This window comes from Mytilus edulis, chromosome 3 (assembly GCF_963676685.1).
Source record: "Mytilus edulis chromosome 3, xbMytEdul2.2, whole genome shotgun sequence".
NCBI lineage: Eukaryota > Metazoa > Mollusca > Bivalvia > Mytilida > Mytilidae > Mytilus > Mytilus edulis.
The window spans coordinates 51,968,289-51,987,240 of NC_092346.1; the positions used below are offsets into that span (position 1 = coordinate 51,968,289).

General features: G+C 31.8%; 1 protein-coding gene and 1 long non-coding RNA gene across 2 annotated transcripts; both read left to right on the plus strand.

Moving 5' to 3' along the window:
* Positions 1-283: 283 nt before the first annotated feature.
* On the plus strand, positions 284-5,858 carry LOC139516807 (monocarboxylate transporter 12-like). The gene is made up of 6 exons (XM_071307127.1): positions 284-462; positions 1,137-1,402; positions 1,931-2,077; positions 2,536-3,336; positions 3,991-4,041; positions 5,554-5,858. The coding sequence occupies exons 2-6, from the start codon at positions 1,189-1,191 to the stop codon at positions 5,826-5,828; spliced, it is 1,488 nt and encodes a 495-aa protein (XP_071163228.1). The 5' UTR covers positions 284-462; positions 1,137-1,188; the 3' UTR covers positions 5,829-5,858.
* A 6,807-nt stretch (positions 5,859-12,665) lies between these two features.
* LOC139516809 (uncharacterized) lies at positions 12,666-15,993 on the plus strand. Its single transcript, XR_011663025.1, has 2 exons — positions 12,666-12,960; positions 15,594-15,993. It is a non-coding gene; the product is annotated as an uncharacterized lncRNA (long non-coding RNA).
* Positions 15,994-18,952: the final 2,959 nt, after the last annotated feature.

Genomic DNA, 18,952 nt, shown 5'->3' on the forward strand with positions numbered 1-18,952 from the left:
ATTTTTTTCTGAAAAAAAAATCATCGGAAAATACCGAGACCTTGTACAAATTCGGTGTTCAAAAATTAGAATCAATTAATAACTATCCATGATGTTATGTCTGAATCAATGATTGTGTAACATCTAAGAGTATTACCATACTCTCCACTCAAATATGAAAGTACTAAATCTAATACATGTACGTGGCTATGTGATCGTCTAACTACTTGCATAACAGATAAGATAATAAATCAATCGTTGTTGAATATATATCAAAGTTGAATGAGATAGGACCATTAAACACTTCTTAATACAACTGAAATATGATAATTCTTGTAATTTCTAGGTTAGAATATTTAATAAATTCATCTTGTATTCTAGTTCGTAATCCTTTGATTTCTGACCTCATTTTTTAACCTCAGTTTGACAAAGGACAATGAACTGGTTTTACAGTGTTAGCTGCATTTGTGGATAATTTGATCGGTAAGTTTTTCACTCATTATCATTTCAGCAATATTTTAATCATTTGTAGGGAAATTTGAATATTTTTAAGTTATTAAACCACAGAAAGTCATGCGATATGTATGAATGGAATTATGATATCATTTAAAACAAGACAAATCACGTAAGAAATTCGTTGTGCTATTAGTTAATGATGACTTTATCAATATGATTTAATTGTGTTCCATTCATTTTGACTTAGTTTGAAAAATGAAATAGGTTTACCCCCCCCCCCCTTTCCCTCATTCTCATTGGATAAAAAATTATCGATAAATATTCAAAAAGTCAGTAATGAGGATCCATAAATTATGTTTTTCTTTTGTCTGTATGTTCGATGGTCTTCATGGTTTATCCGCAACAATCACAACATGAAACTCTTAAAAAATCATCAGTACATACTATGGTTTGGTACACAATAGACATATATCCCACTTATATCTAATGAAGTGTTGTCTAACTGACAAACAAATGTGTAACAAAGAAATACAAAAAGCCATATAGACTAAGTACATTAATAAAAATGAAAGACAAGAATTTAGAAAATTTTACAATAGGTGTCGATAATGGCATAACTGCTACCATACATGTAGATGAATACAGACTCCCTACAAATTGGTCAATAACCGCTCACAAGGTTTGACGTTTTCATATTGTAGATTGGTAAGCGATCCAAATAATACCTGTCAAAAAGCACCATAGCGACACAAAATGGTTCAGAAGTACAACGATCAGCAGAACAAAGATTTGGATCAGGGTTGGGCTTGGGTAATTATGATTGCTGCAACGGGAATCATTATGATTAACGCAATACTCCTTTATGCCACTGGAGTACTACATGTCGCTCTTCTGGAGAAATTTGAAGAAGACAACGCTTACACATCATTGATTGGATCAATATACAGCAGTCTTTTTTCATTCGCAGGTAGGTTGTTATTAAAGCAAAACAAAAAATTGCAATTCACAAGAAAAAACACACAAAACGAACAAACGAACTAGCAAGCATGTAAACAAATTTTAAACTAAACAAACCAACCAAATAATACGATTTCCATGCTAATACTACTTGCTTCTGGTATATCTTTCAAACGATCGTGAAAAAAGTATCGAAAATATGAATCGTTTTGTGCAAATCCATATATGGTAATTTTTCTTGAAGGAGTTGTAATCTTAGTTGTAGCTCATATACCATTATCAAAAATTGCGTGCTACTTTTGTTTTGTTTGCAGTGTGATGATTTTAGTTTGGTCTTTGTTTTAACCATTCTGTGATCTATTAAGAATATACCTCAATTGGCTCAAAATCGACAACATTAGTAAAATATTAACCTTTCCATTAATTCGATAGTTCAGTTGATTAAAAACCCGATGATTTATCTACTAAAAAAGGGCATAATTTATCATTTATGAATTTGCCCCATAGAATCGTGATAAATTGATTTAATTGTATACAGGTCCTTTTTCCAGCATCGTAATAAATGCATTCAGCTGTCGAGTGGCCGTGATGTTAGGAGGAGTTGTTATATTAGTCGGATATGGACTGAGTTTTTTTGCTGCTGTCAATCTCAACTATTTACTTGTAACATATGGAATTGTTGCGGGTAAGTAAAAATAAGTAACCTAATAAAATCATTTCATAACAGCGTAGGCAAGACCATTTCTTGGCGCGCTCAGATTATTAAATGACTAGGTCAGATTAGGTGAACAATCGTTTGTAATGACACTTTTCACTTCGTACTAGTTATTGACATTTATAAATATTGTGGGTCGCAAAGGTTCTGAACGTCTAAATCAAATAATATATCTAGCAGAGAAATAAAGCCAATACTGTCATCAAGCTGAGAGAATGAATTCACCCTTCCGGAGAATCAGAGATCACTCCAAGTTTTAGTAGGGTCGTGTTACTTAGTCTTTAGTTTTATAGGTTGGGTAGATCTTGCTTCTGTTAAGAAAAGTAATCATAGAAAGAAATATAATATCTCTTAGTGTATGGGTATCTTTTGTTTTGATATAACTTGTTACAAGAATGTGTTCTTATAAACTTATACATGTTTTATAGGTATTGGCGTTGGTCTGAGTACGATTCCAGCCATAACTGTTATTGTTTATTTTTTCAACAAAAAGTATGGTGTTGCAATCGGTATCGTAACGAGTGGAGCTGGTATTGGCACATTTATAACAGGTCCATTGGTGCAATATCTTATCATGGAATATGGACTTGAAGGTACTTTCCTTCTCTTGGCTGGACTCGGAGGAAATGTTATCGTCATGGGTGCTTTGGTGTTCCCTTCTGACTTAGAACATAAACATAAAAGAGAAGCAAAGTTAAATTACAGCAAAGAAACAACAACAAAACAACATTGTTGTATGAATTTCGATATAGAAAACATTCTTCATTTTGACATTTTTTTAGATAAAACTTTTATGTGTTGTTGTGTTCAGTATTGCCTATGGAGTATGGCTTTTTCTATACTAATGCTCCATTTGATTAACTATGCAATAATTCAAGGAACTTCAAATGAAGCAGCTGCATTTCTCATGATATACGTTGGTATTGGATCGACTATCGGAAGGCTAATATCAGGTCTTTCAGTCGGTTATAATGGTTTAGATCCAGTTTTGTTAAACTTCGGATGTAATGGCATACTAGCCTTAGCAACTGCATGCTTTCCCTTGTATTCAGACAAATATGTAGGACAAGTTATATTTGCTGTTATATTTGGATTATACTCTGGTGGCTTAAGCACAATGATAAGCCCGTTGTGTATGGATTTACTTGGGGCAAAAAAGGTTGCTAGTGGAATCGGTACTTTATTTTTCATTGGTGGAATAGGATATCTTGCAGGACCACCAGTAGCTGGTATGTATATAACTCATCATAATTATGATCAATTAAATTAATAATAAAGAAACAGGATTCAACTCCATACCTCAAGCTGGCATAAGCTTGATTTGGCTATTATTTTAGGTCATTTTTTATTACATAATTTTCCTTAATTTTTTAGCGTTCCTGATGAAGGTATATCCAGAAAAAAAGGAAAATCACAAAAACACTGAACTCAGAAAAATCAAATCGGAAAATCCTTGATGAGTTTATCCCTAATCACATGGCAAATTCAAATGACAAAACAAATAAAAAACGAATGGTACAGGTATTTTCAAATGTAGAAAATGGTGGATTAAACCTGGTTTTATAGCGCTAAACCTCTCACTTTGTACGACAGTCTCGTCAAATCATATTTACATTGACGCCTAAACTAAACAGACATAATGAATAAAATAGTATAAATATGGGTACAGCAGTCATCATCAAAAGCGCTTCGGACGCACCAACATTTGAAACTTGTTGTTTTTATTTTTTAGGTAAAATAAAATCCCAAAAAATGATGTTTATTCATCAATCTCTAATTTAAACATCGGTAAACGTATGTCTAATTTACTATATTGGATAAGATATTATTTTTTTAAAGGACTTTACCTTTTAAAAGCAACTCAACCATCAATCTCTTTACAGGTGCAATTTTAGACTACAGAGGAGAATACAAAGAAAGCCTGTATTTATGTGGTAAAAGTTTGGTTTTTTCTTAATTAATCTTATACTGTCAACGGAAGGATAAACCATTCTCCTATTTTTATACTATTTTCAAATTTCTCGATCGATAGGAAAAAAATAAACTTCTTTCAAGTCAAATTTTCTTGATATATACTTAATTTTATGTTGTGACGTCATGAAAAAGTACGACCATGCCTGGTGACGTTACATATAAGGAATACAATTTTCCGAAAATCTTTGCAAAGATTTCGTAAAAAATTTATAAGAAAAACAGATTCCACAACTTTATTTCGTGTATTACAATATTTGCCCTATCACAACAGTTAAATTTGACGCAAGGTTGGAATCGATATTTTTATAGTATAACAAATTCACTTTTTTATAATTTATTAGAAAACTTTATCAGAATACAAATAAAACCAGGGTAAATGCCATGATTTAGGACATTCCTGTTATACTTACTCTCAGCATATCCCTGACGTCTGTTGATACTCTTATAAATGAAATGTCATGCTTACTATGAAAGTAAAACATAAACGAACTCAAGCACAATTAGTAAGTCGATTGTTCATTTTTTCATTCGTTTTTAACTTGCAATACATTACAAAATGTAATTTCATATAGATTTTGATTTTTATATCTCGAAGAAGGACAATCGTGGGCTTTTGGGTTGAGAAATCATGACATTATTATTAGACGAAACACGCGACTCTTACAGAAAAGTCAACACCCTGAAGCTGTCTTTAGGTCTTTTAAAAGTTCAATGTTTTTATAAGATCTCAAAAACATTTAATTGAGTTTATGTGGGAATAAAAGCATGGATCAAGCAGAACAGATACATCAGTTCACGTATCTATGTTTCTCCATAGGAACCGTTTTTCAAATGGCTACATTATCATTTTAAAGTTAACAGCTTATCATTTAAGGGCCTTGCATTGAAACTTAGGGTGTAACATCCTTAGGTAAACTTTATTTCACCACATCATTCTTGATAATTGTTAATATAAAAAAGAGATGTGGTGTGATTGCTTATGGGGTTAAATGAAATTGATGTATTTGAAGCAGTAAAATGCATAACGGGCTTTAACAAGAGAAAAACTTATACCGTAAAGTAAGATATAAAAGGAAAATTATAAAACAATGCAATTGAGAAAACCCGGCCTTATTAATTAAAAAAATGATATATATATATATATGACAATCATGAACCAACGACAACCACTGAACCACATTATTGGGATAGGCACATTAAGAGCCAATAACTTATAATTTGATGCCATTAGTGTTTTGTCTTCCAAATTTTCTTTGTATAAGTCAATCAAAATTGTTTCATTTAACACTGTATCATGTGCAATAAAACAGGAGCATTCGTTTATGTAATATGTCGATAAAAATTAAGTTTTGAAAGGTTATTCAATATTTTTTTAAATAATCAGAATAAAACCTTGGGTATTTGAAACAATGCATCTAGTTTGACAGTGACGAATTACAATCTCTAACACTTTTTATATTCTTTTTTTCCAGGTTGTCTTTTCCTGCTATCCGCCATTTTTACGCTTGTTTCAAGTTTATTCAGGAGTCAACCCACTGAACACGAGGTTACGCTTTCATTGGGCAATTTAAAAGATTCAAATTTTAAAATATTTGATGAAAAATTGTTAAATAATTTGAACGTATCAGTAGAAGTTCTTCCGGATCAAACAGCAATTTGTAATAGAGAAAAGGCTGTACATCAGTATTTTGTTGCAGATGATAAAACAAATGAGCAAACCCCTTTAACAACATATTGTGCAACATAATAATTTAGATTAAAATGATGTGAGGCAGTAGTATTAATTATTTATAAGTTTGCAGCATAACTCAGATATATCTACTACATCAACGAAATTCTCAAGCAGATAGTTTATACACCTCAATTTAAATATTTGATATTCAGTTTTATTTTATTCATTATTAAGTATGGAATATGTGTCTACATTTATAAATGTGTATATATTTTCATTCACATTAAAATGCACACTTTAAGCTTTATGTAAGTTTTGTTTAAACTGAAACATACATTTCAATTTTCAACTGAATTTCTACTTCTTTGGAAATCACTCGGAAATTCCGTGGACGGGATCAGCCTTAAAAAAGATAATTCAATAGTGCTTCAATGTATAAAATAACACTCGTTGAAATACGAATTACTTTAATAGTGTCTCAGTGTATATCCTTAAATTAAATCATAAATGGCTGAATATATAAAGTATGACAATGAATACCTTCTGTTCTGATGAAGGCCAAACATGTGACTACCTTACAAACTGCTCAGATCATATTTTGAATAATCTGTCTTGTTCATCAACGACTAGTTTCGAAAAAGAGCGATAAGTTAGAGGCAACAGTAGTTTCCGATGTTTAAATTCTATAAATTCGTTTCTACCCAGGAATGGACTACCTTTGCTGTATTTGGGAAGACTTTTCGGAAACTCTCTTGAACTTCGTACCTATGATGAGTTTATCGATATAAATTTACTATGTAAAAGCCATACGATGGTGAAAAGGTTACGTTACTGCTCTGAAGTCGTAGATGCCTGAATCACCTGATTGTATTGATTTACTGGTTACTATAAATATTTCTTTACCAGATGGCAAGTTTTGCAAGTTTCTTAAGATATATTGAAAAGGATGACGCTCCATATCTCTCCCTCTTTATGGACTTTATCAGTACTTCCGCATTATCGTATATTAAATTATTGAAAGTGTGTTTTCTTGAGCTAAATAAACTTCAACTTAAGAAACACATTACCAGAATGGATGTCGACTTAAAAATATGTTTACGATATCAACTAATTTTGATATCTCAAAACTAAGGGTCAATTGTATCTTACTTTCTAATGACACAAGACATTAACCAGTCTACGATTATATGATGCTTAATCGTTGGACATTTAAATAAACAAACAATATAAACACAAAACACAAAATGTTAGCCGAAATGTAAGAAATAGCGTATAGCTAAATTAGATTAGTATGGACAGAACTATGTATAGAGTCTTTCTATGATATATAAAAATGATATGGTAAAGTATAGATGGAGGTTTGAGATCTCACAAACATGTTTAACCCCGCCGAATTTTTGCGCCTGTCCCAAGTCAGGAGCCTCTGTTAGTCTTGTATTATTTTAACTTTTAGTTTCTTCTGTACAATCTGGAGTTTAGTATGGCGTTCATTATCACTGAACTAGTAAAATTTCATAATGTTTTATTTCAAAATTATAAAAATGTTGTTAATCCATTACATTTATCAGTGTTACTGTTAACGAAACGCACGTCTGGCGTATTAAAATTTTAAACCTGGTACCTTTTGATAGCTATTATTTGTGTATTTCTCTGACCTATACACAACCAAATTTTGGTCACGTGAATTTCACCAGAATCTCATTTCACGTGAATTTCACGGATCTCATTTCACATTAATAGTTTTACATGAATTTCACGTTAATTTCACGTTAAATTTTCACGTGAAGTGATTTCATGTGAAATTCACACAAAATTTTCACGTGACTTTCACAAGAATTTCACGTTATAAATTTCGCGTGAGATGTCAATTCACGTGAAATTCACGTAAAAAATTTCACATGAGTTTCAGGTATAAGCTCGTTTGAGGTGAAATTTACGTGAACAAAATTTGCCTGTGTATGTTCTCCCTTTTATTTGTAATGTAGTTCTGTCATGTAACGTAATCATTTTAATGTAATATTTAACATTGCCTTAAAAGCGAGAGGTTTTGGCATGCCACAAAACCAGGTTCAACACACCATTATTTTCATAAAATGTCCTGTTCCAAGTCAGGAAAATGGTCATTGTAATATTATCATTCGTTTAGGGTGTGTTATATTTAAATATTGTGTTTCTGTTGTGTCGTAGTTCTCCTCTTATATTTGATAAGTTTCCCTCAGTTTAAGTTTGTAACCAGGTTTCTTTTTTCTCAATTGATTTATGCATTTCTAATACTGGTATACTACTGTTGCCTATATTTTAAGCGATAAAGGTCCATAGATTATAAACTGTAATAGTGAAAGTCGTCAATTGTTTTCGTCGAAAAATCCACGTAAAAACTATTTGATGAACCTAGGTTCTTTTCAAATCAATACTACTGAGATATTGTAGGCAACAACGTATTTGTTCTGAAGACATTGGTTTTGATAATGATGAATTCAAAAAACGTTTTTCACACATTTTGTTTTGACTATTTAGTCGTTTAGTTCGTCTATTTCATATTTGGTGAGAAAATACAGTATTTCTAGATTCTTTCTTTAAGTTTTTCCAGAAATATGGTACACAAATAAATCAAATATTAAATTTAGATTCTTTTTTACTCCTTTTTCAAACTGTGGCTAGTGGTATGGTCTAAAAGAACCCAAACAAATTTTAAACAATAAAATTGTTTATTTTACAGTGTTTCAATTATGTTGCATTACCATGTAAAAATTAATTATTCCCAATACTGATTAAGTTTTTATATTTTCAAGCATCTTTATTACAATAAGCCAAAAACATTTTCAGAACGGATGGGAAAAGATCACTTATAATATAGTATAACTATTGCCAAAAAAATGAAATACAAAGAAATAAAGTCACTAATCAAACAATACTAAACAGAAGTCACCTACCACACACTATAAAACAATAATCACTTACCACATAGTATTAAGAAGTAGTCACTTACCATACAATAAAAAAAACCACTAGCTACTTACCACACAAAATAAAACTATCTTCGTATGTTCCACCATTGTCAACGACAAATCCTTAAAACAAAAGTGTCTTTAAATTGCTAAGAAAACTTTATAAATTGTGGTTTTAAAAGGATTAAACTGTCATACATAGAAACTATCATAACACCCAAAACATATTATGTGACCAATGAAAACCACATACACATGTATCGAGTTCAAATGAGAGCGTTTGACAGAGAATGTTTGTTCAAATGATAGAAAATACTCGTCAACCAAAGCAAACAAGCTTAATAAATGTCAAGCCGCCATGCAAATTTCGGCGTTTAAGAAAAGTATAAATACATTACTAACCTGCAATTGGAGGACCTATGATATATCCAACTCCACTAATGAAATACATTGTTCCTATTCCACTGGACGCTTTGGATACATCAATCAGTTCCATGCATAGTGGGTTTATCATTGATGTCAAACCACCAGAAAAGAGACAAAAGAGTAGAGCGAAAATTGTTTGACCTTGGAATGTACCGGAATATAAAGGAAATAGTATTGTCAACAACCCTACGATTCCATTAAATCCAAAATGAAGCAAAACTGGATCATCTAGACCATTATGTCCAACTGAAAGCCCTGTAATGATTCTACCGAAGATGGCACTAATTCCCATGTATGTTATTAGTAAAGCCGCATTTTCTTTGCTGAAGCCTTGTAAAATTGCATAGTTTGTTAAATGCAAAAACAAACTGGAGAATGGAATACCCCAAAGAAGATACCGAAGACTGCAAAACACAAAATGATTTATCTGATAAAATGTCAAAATGTAAGAGATTCTTTAAGTGTACGATATATTGTAATTGCTCTTTGAAATCATCCTGTCCATATCACGTTTCCTTTTCAGGTCATTCTTGTGTTGGTTTTCAAGGTCAGAGGGTCGCATTAATATTCAAATTACGATCTGATTACTGGAGAGAGCAACTTATACGAGAAAAGCCCCCTAAAGTCCATACTGATTTATCAATGCTTGTAATAAAGGACCTGCAATAAACATGCCAAATCCTGCACCGCCTACTAGTGTTGTACTTATCATTTCGATGGTTTTTAAATATTCACTTACTAGTAATCAGATGTTCTCAGTACTAAAGTGAAACTAAAATTTCAAGACAATTCAATAAAACGCAATTATCTAATTTGAGTCGTAAACAAAATTCGAAAGGTTGAAATATACTTTTTCATCGTTTAAATGTAGGCATGAACTTTCTCAAATACTAACACGTAAGACATCGTGAACCAAAAACGATTTCTAAATCAACATAAATGCTATTATATACAATTTTTTGAACTATAAGTTATTTTCGTATAATTTGAATACCTGCTATAATTCCATAAGTTATAAGTATGTAATTCAAATTGTGAGAGGTGATAAAGCTGGAAACAAATCCAATGAACATTACAATGCCTCCAACTATCATCGTCATTCGACAACTATAGATATTTATGAGCATACTGGCTAATGGTCCTGAAATAGAAATCAGTTCTTCTACGTATAAAAGATATGTATTAAGAGTAACTTTATTCAATTTAGTTTATAAATATATTGTTAAAATGGTAATGTACAAATTTGAAACAATATTTCGTACAATAGGCGTTATTATTTAAAGTTAAAACCTTTGTTTGCAAAAAAATGTAAACGTGAAAAGGATGGATAAAGTTAATATAATTTGGGACACTTTTTATATATATGTACATGCAATGCAGTATTGCATTGTATTAGACTGCAATGGAAGATTTGAGCACATTTATTTGTAAAAAAAGATCACTGACAATTTTGGTGGTTTAATCGCATTAACAGTTCTACAGTTATACAGTAAGACTTTACTGGCATATTTAACTATAAGTATTTTCTCTTAATTTGACTTGTTATCACAAGATTTCAAATTATGTAAGAATGTAAATGTCTATCGGTTTCCTATTGTCTATATCACTCTGCTCAGCTCTTAATACAATTGCATATCACGGCTTTGTGACTTCAAAGACCCGGACTTAATAACGTTGAACCGGACATATATGCGACGTAATGATGTTCGAACCGACGATGATAAGTTTGACCAGAACTTATCAAGTCATCTTCCGGTTGCTGGTTAAACTAAGTAACACTTACAAAAGACACAAAAACAGCCCGGTAAATCGATTTTCAGGTTATCTGCATATTGATATGGTAAAATTCCTGCTGCGCAGTATATGTTTTAAAATTTTAAATGATTGGCAAAACGAAAGTGGTTGCACAGTCTATAAAAAATGCTTACTCGCTACAACTCATTATAATGAAGCTAAGGATCAAATATTAAATCATTCTATTTAAAAGGAGCAAAGAAAACTTTGTCAGACATCTTCCTAGTAAAATGAGTGTTGTAAAATTTCAAACTATCAGCAAGAAGGAAATGAATGCACGGCTTGTGTAAAAATTGCATATTTGCTAAATCTAAACATAAAACCAGACCTGTTGGTGACCTTCTGCTGTTGTTTTTTGTTGTTGTTGTTGGGTTTTTTTCTATGGTCGGGTTGTTGTCTCTTTGACACATTCCCCATTTCCATTCTCAATTTTATTGTATAGCTGTAAACCAAAAATACCCATTCCCCTAGACAGAACTCAAAGGCTAAATTGACGAAACATTGTACTGTGACGAAAAAATAGCGGCCGAGACTTAGTGTAACTATAAGAATGTGTGTATGTAATATTTACAAATATAACGTGAAGGAATAAAAGTGTATATCCAGTAGTTTATTTCTTTGGCAGAGTGGTATTCTGGTATTCCGTATGCAACCTGATATTGTTGGTTCCACTGATAAGGTAACACCTCGGATAAATAGGTAAACATTGAGATATAGGTTTTTGGTTTGTGAAAGTTTGTGGTTTTGAATAATGGTAACCATCCGCATTGCCATTTGAATGAATAACAGTTAACTAGTTAAATACAATCAACTTAAATTAACTCTTATATGCATTATTTCAGTACTTGTTTGCCTTTATAACTATTTTGATATGAGCGTCACTGATGAGTCTTATGTAGACGAAACGCGCGTCTGGCGTACTAAATTATAGTCGTCTACAACAGAATTATCCATCGGTTCACTTAGTAGCATGGGTTCGAATCATGGCGAGGGAAGAACAAAAATATTTGCGAAAGCAAATTTACAGATCTAACATTGTTGGGTTGATGTTTAGACGAGTTGTATATACAAATATATATCATATTTTCCCTCCGGTTTATATGATCCGTTCATCCTATATATTGACTCTTAAAATTCAAGAGTTAATCTAAAAATGAGGGTACTTTCTCTAAAAATGAGGGTACTTTTTATATGGCCTTCCAAATACAGTTTCGATCCCTAACATCACTGAAGAGACATTTATTGTCGAAATCCGGATATGGTGTACTAAAGAAATATTGACACCGAATGTTTGTGGCACAACATCCTGTCCACAAGTTAACAAAAAAAAATTCTGTGACGTATTAAATTTATATTAAGATCCATTTTGTTACATCTTGTGATCAAATTTATTTGGCAATCGCCAATGGCAGTCAGCAGGATTAAAGAACATCAGTTGTTCGACCTGTTAGTCAATGCGTTTTGTTTTAATATATACTTTTTCACTCTTTTGGTCTTTTGGAAAATGTTGTTTGTGCTGTTTTTAGACCCTTCTACAACGAAATTTGTTTGACATGCACACGTATAAAAATTGCGGTGTATAAAAAATGTAAGAAAAAATCATAACCCCTATCTAATAATTTCACTTTGAAAAATAATGTGGTATGATTGCCAATAAGACAACTCTCCACAAGGGACCAAATGACACGTAAAGTAACAACATAGATCACAGTACAGCCTTCAACAATGAGCAAAGCCCAATATTGCTAAATTTTTAGTTTTCTTCCTCTTTCTGTAGTTTGCCTTAATCTAATGTCATAAAACTTATACACAATACTTTTTAGTTATTTTGTGTATTTTTAAATTGCAGAGTAATGAATATCTTATATTTTATAGGGATCAATATTCAGGGGTATTACTACTCTAAGGCCCATGCAGGAAAGTCATTTTGTGATTCAAAGATGGCAAATATGCGCAAAAAGATGAAAAGTTGGGTTGCAAGTTGAAAAAAAACATTGTAATAGCAGCTGAAATGAAAACTGCCCTTGACTCTAGAACAGGTAAATCAACAAAATGTACATTGTTCAAACAGAAAGTATAATTACAACACAAACCCACTGCGAACTAATGTGCCCTGTTAAAATAAGCAAATTTGGTTCTATACACAATTTCAGAGACAGTCTGATTCTCAGAAGTAAATTTATTTCACAAATAAATCTGACATGATAATGTCAACTGTTAGACTTGAGTCACATACACATCAGGGGTGGATCCAGCCATTTTAAAAAGAGTGGTTCCCAACCCAGGACAAAAGGGGGGTCCCAACTATATGTCCCCATTCAAATGCATTGATCGGCCAGAACCTCTCCCCCAAACTGGATCCCCAATACACATGTTATATTAACATAATTTTTCTGGTCTGTGTATCCATCTGCTTGTCTGTCTGTTCCTAATTATACCCCCACACAACAGAATTTTATGATACTTGGTAGATAATAAGGACATACTATGTAGATGTGCATATCAACAGGAAATTAAGATTCAATTTTTTTCTATGAGTTACACCCCTTTGAACTTATTTGCTTTAATATACTTCTGCAAAAGTGTCTTTGCAACTCCTCTGAAACTACACAACAAAACTTCAAGAAACTTTATAGATAATAATGACATACTATGCAGATGTGCATATCAACAGGAAATTTTGTTTCAATTTTTTTTCTTGCACACTTTTTTTTACTTACACTTATTATATTTCTTCAATGATAATGTGGGGACCTGGGGTATGTGATCATGCTCACTAAGGTTGTTCAATTTGGTCAAAGTTAGTTTGATTGAAGTTTTAAGTCACATTAATAGAAATTTCGTACAAATCAAATTGTATGCCAGATTAGGACCATATCATAAAATAATCTAATCAACGTTAAACCAGTTATTTTTCAGGGTAGTAAAAAGTCAGAATAGTTTGAAATTTAGTGCATAATTTCCTTATAATACTATCTGTCTCAACATCAAACTTTAAACTGAACCCTTGAAATGATAGTGCAAACAGCACATCATGCACTGCAAATTTTTTTTAAACTTTTTTAGCTCACATGGCCCTAAGGCTTTTCTCATCACTCATCTGTTTTAGTTGTCTTTTAACTTTTACAAATATCTTCTCCACTGAAACTAATTAGCCAAAGTTAACCAAACTTGGCAACAATTATCATTGGGGTATTAATTTGAAAAGTGTGTCCAATGACCCGGCTAACCAACCAAGATGGCCACCATAGAAAAATAGGAGTAAAATGTAAATTTAGGCTTATATCTCTGAAACTAAAGCATTTAGAGCAAATTTGACATAGTCAGAAATGTTCATTAAGCTAAGTTATGTATCCTTAAATCATTCTGACAAACTTATTAGGTTGCTTCCCCGGAACTAGAAATTTTAAGGAAATTTTGTTGTTTTTGGTTATTTATTAGCTTACCTGGCCCGAAGGGCCAAGTAAGCTTTTCCTATCACTTTGTGTACGTCGTCGTTAACTTTTACAAAAATCTTCTCCTCTGAAACTACTCGGCCAAATTAAACCAATTTTGGCCACAATCATCATTGGGGTATCTTGTTTAAAAAATGGGTCCAGTGACCCGGCCAACCAACCAAGATGGCCACCATGGCTAAAAATAGATCATAGAGGTAAAATGCAGTTTTTGGCTTATAACTCAAAAACCAAAGCATTTAGAGCAAATCTGACATGGGGGTAGAATTATTTATCTATCTGCCCTGAAATGTTAAGATAAATTGGACAATCCGTTGTTGGGTTGCTGCCCCTAAATTGGTAATTTTAAGGAAATTTTGCTGTTTTTTGGTTATTATCTTGAATATTATTATAGATCGAGAAAAACTGTAAACAGAAATCATGTTCAGCAAAGTAAGATTTAAAAATAAGTCAACATGACTGTAATGGTCAATTGACCCCCTAAGGAGTTATATCCTTTATAGTCAAAAGTAAGATGTACAAACACATCATCATCACTTAAACCCAATTTTTTCATGAATCCATCCTTTGTTTAATATTTACATAGACCAAGGTGAGCGACACAGGCTCTTAAGAGCCTCTAGTTTGAATAATGTTATAGATAGAGATAAACTGTAATCAGCAATAATGTTCAGCAAAGTAAGCTCTACAAATAAGTGAACAGGATAAAAATTTGTCAATTGACTTCATAAGGAGTTATTGCCCTTTAGAGTTAAATTTTACAATTTTTCGTAAACTTTTGCAATCTTTTACAAAAGTCTATCCTGAAACAACTGAGACAAATTTAAATAAACTTGGCCCCAAATAAACATTAGGATATTTATTTTTAAAAAATGTGCATGTCCAGTGATCGTCAGAGCCTAAAACATGGCAGACATGGCTAAAAATAAAACATAGGGTAAAAATGCAATTTTTGACTGGTCCATACATGTATCTCTGAAACTAAAGCAAACTTATAACAACGGTTGCATTATTCCATGCATCAATTGTAAATAACAATTATTATGGAGCAACACAGGCTCCTTGGAGCCTCTAGTTTAAAATTATTTTCTTTTCTTCAAAATATCATGTTGACCTATATATGTAGTAATGTATACACATTTTGTTGAAGTTGAAAACATGACCTTTGACATGTTTGAATCGGTTTATAATTCCCTCATTTTTATTTCTTTTCACAGGTGTTGCTGGATGTCAGGTCTCTGAATGTGCTAACGACACCTCATAACACAAACTGATAATACACAAGTTAAAGGGAATAAATGATTTTAATGAGATGTGAGTTGCAGATGATGGTATATTTCTGAGGAAAGCCTACAACATCGGCAAAGTAAAATTTATTCCTAATAAATCCAAAGACCAAATGGGTTTTGGTAAACTGCAGGAAAATAAAACAGAAAATGTGTGTTAATATCAGGATTTGATTTACCTGTTAATTTAACTGGAAAAATCAAAACACCTAAAACAGTTGGTGCAAATAATCTCCATGAAGGACCAGAAATAAAAACATAAAATGGTGAAGACTCATCCCGATTATCCTCTCATCACTCAGAAAGTTCTGATTAAATGCTGTTCTTTTGCTTAAGGTGGCTGTGTCATTAGATTTGCTACCTTAAATGAACTTGAAAACCATCCATTGATAGCTATATATATATAGGAAAGCATTTATAACAGTTGCAACAGGAAACAATCTGACACCTGAGTGGGCCAGGTTGTGCAATGAAGTGGTATTTACAACCAAAAAATAAACCATCATCAACAGATGGGACTGAAAATGAATTACGAGATGGGCTTTAAAGAAAGACAGGGGAATATCAAGATTTCCTTATTGTTTTTTTCATAAAAGTATTTATCACATATTATTAAGGTACTAAGCATGCTAAGCAATCACTCTTTTGAATAGAGGGTTAAGGTACATATTTGATCAATGAAAACTTAGTATTATTAGAATATATGTTAAAATAATTTTGCTTGTACCATCATGACCATATGATTATTTAGTTTTTAGAAAATTAAACATTTTAACAACTTATTATCGATTTTTTTTTTTATTCCTTACTTCCATTATCTCCAATTGACTTTCTTCCTTGTAGTACACATTGAATTTAAGTTCAATATTATCCATATGGGAATAAGAGTGGTTTCACTTTATACATGTTATTTCACTAGATATGTTCTGTTCCAAAGGGAAAAAATTCTGTATGCAAGACCTATGACTCTTGCATATTTACATATTGAGGAAGAAAATGGGGACACCTGTTTATTTTTTATTTAACTGCTTGTACCACTGAACAAATATTTTGCATACGTTAATCTGTTTTGTCCGAGACTGCCATATATTAAAATCTACCTTTATCAAAAATTTCACAAAGACAGATAAAATCATCATGCATGAACATGTACCTATGTTTATTGTGTTTTCTAATAAGTAAAATATATAAAAACTGAACTAAGTTTCGAACATTTGCTTTTTATTAAAATTGATTACAATACCAAAACAATATACTTGATTTAATATGTTACTACCTAAACTTGATATTAGCCAAATAAATGTTGAATGAATATCAAAATTGCGAAAATTAATTGTTGTAAGGTTAAAAAATATTGAAAATCAAAGGAACACTGTCGTTTTCCTATTGAAGTGGGCTTCCTCTATATTATTTTTATTACAAAGATTACAAACTAAATCTTATACCTGAAATCCTTTTTATCTACCTCTCACTATTTCAACATTATGATTATTAATGCTAAAGTGTGTCATCAGAATTATATTCCATTTAGAAAGATTAGATTTATACATATTTCAAAGATAGGAATTATATATGTTTTAGGATTTTCTAGGTTCATTTCCGAAATGACATGTTATATATGTTACTGACAATCCTTTTGTATTAAAATCACTGTGTCGAAGCCACTGCTGGTGTACGTCCCAAACGGTATCACAAGCCCAGTAGTCAGCACTTCGTTGTTGACATGAATAGCAATTATATGATCATTTTTATAAATTTCCTGTTTACAAAAAGTAGATTTTTCTATATACTAAGGATTTTTTTTCACCCCAGGCACAAATTACCTTAGCCGTATTAGGCACAACTTTTGGGAATATTGGGTCCTCAAAGCTCTTCTTATTTGTACTTATTTGGCTATATAACTATTTTGAATTGAGCGTTACTGATGAGCCGTATGTAGACGAAACGCGGGTCTGGCGTATTAAATTATATTCCTGGTACCATTGATAACTATTACTCGTTTCAAACCTGTTTTAAACAAGGCTTTCAACCATATACTGTGAAAGTACTTTAATTCGTGGGTTTCAATTTTCGTGGTTTAAGCAACATTTGCATGTTCGTGGGTTTTTAAATTCGTTGATATAATTTTTTTAAAATTAAAAACAAAGAAAAAATGAAAAATTGAAGCCATTAGAAGCGATGGATATAATTGTCTGGATTGAAGAAAATTGCAAAGTAAACATTGACCCGTACGAAGTGATCACACTAATTAACTGAGATAGAGTAATCAACAGATTAAAGACCATCAAAGGTGTTAATTAGGCCATAAACATGTCACCTATAGAAAGCAGTTACAAAAATCAAATAGTTTTAACATATCTTGAATTGTAAATTAATTATTATCAAAAGCAAGCCCAGCATGAAATTATTATTTCAAATACGTTCATGAACTATGAGGACATGAAATGAACACTTTATCGTACAATAATAATGCCGGGAATCTGACTTTCATTGCTCAAAAATATTTTGTTATGAGAATTAAAAGATCAAAAGTTGGACACTTTTCGTTTTTAAAGATTTAATGGGTACAATTCCGCTTGCAGTTGTAGTTTGTGGTGTATTTGCTCTCTGACCACTCCGTGTATTGTAATATTCTCCGACAGTTCGGCGATATTCAATATACTTTCTAGATTATAACAGTAGTCAAACCTACATGGGGATATTTCTATGTCTTGGTTTGAACAAAGGTTGTTTTATTTCGTTGGACACTTAAATTCGTGGATAAAGTCATCCACGAAAACCACGAAAATTGCTACCCCACGAATAAAAGTACTTTCACAGTATATAAAAGATAAATCGATCTTCATATCAAAATATGTTGATAATGGATAGTGTAATTATGTCGTCTTATTAAAACTTTTACTAAATTATATCGTCTATACAACTTACAAGGACACCATTCGTAAATCGAAATCTAAATTAACGTTCAGACAACTTATACGTTCAGGTTACTCATCCAATATTTTATGGTAATATTCCTAACGTAGCACAACAATTCCATTATTCACATAAAAAGCTTACCGAACCTTTAAACAGACTTCTTCCAAAAGTTATGGCGTATTTAGAAATTCATACTGATATACTTATAGGGGTTTTGCATAGTATAAACACTTTTTATTTTACAAACAGTTGTTGGCATGTTACGGGTTATGTTCTGTTCATATATTTTATGATAGTACGATGCTAAAACCCTAACGGGAGAGATTGTACTTTATTTTATATGACGAAGACATAATCTTTCAATCAGTTTA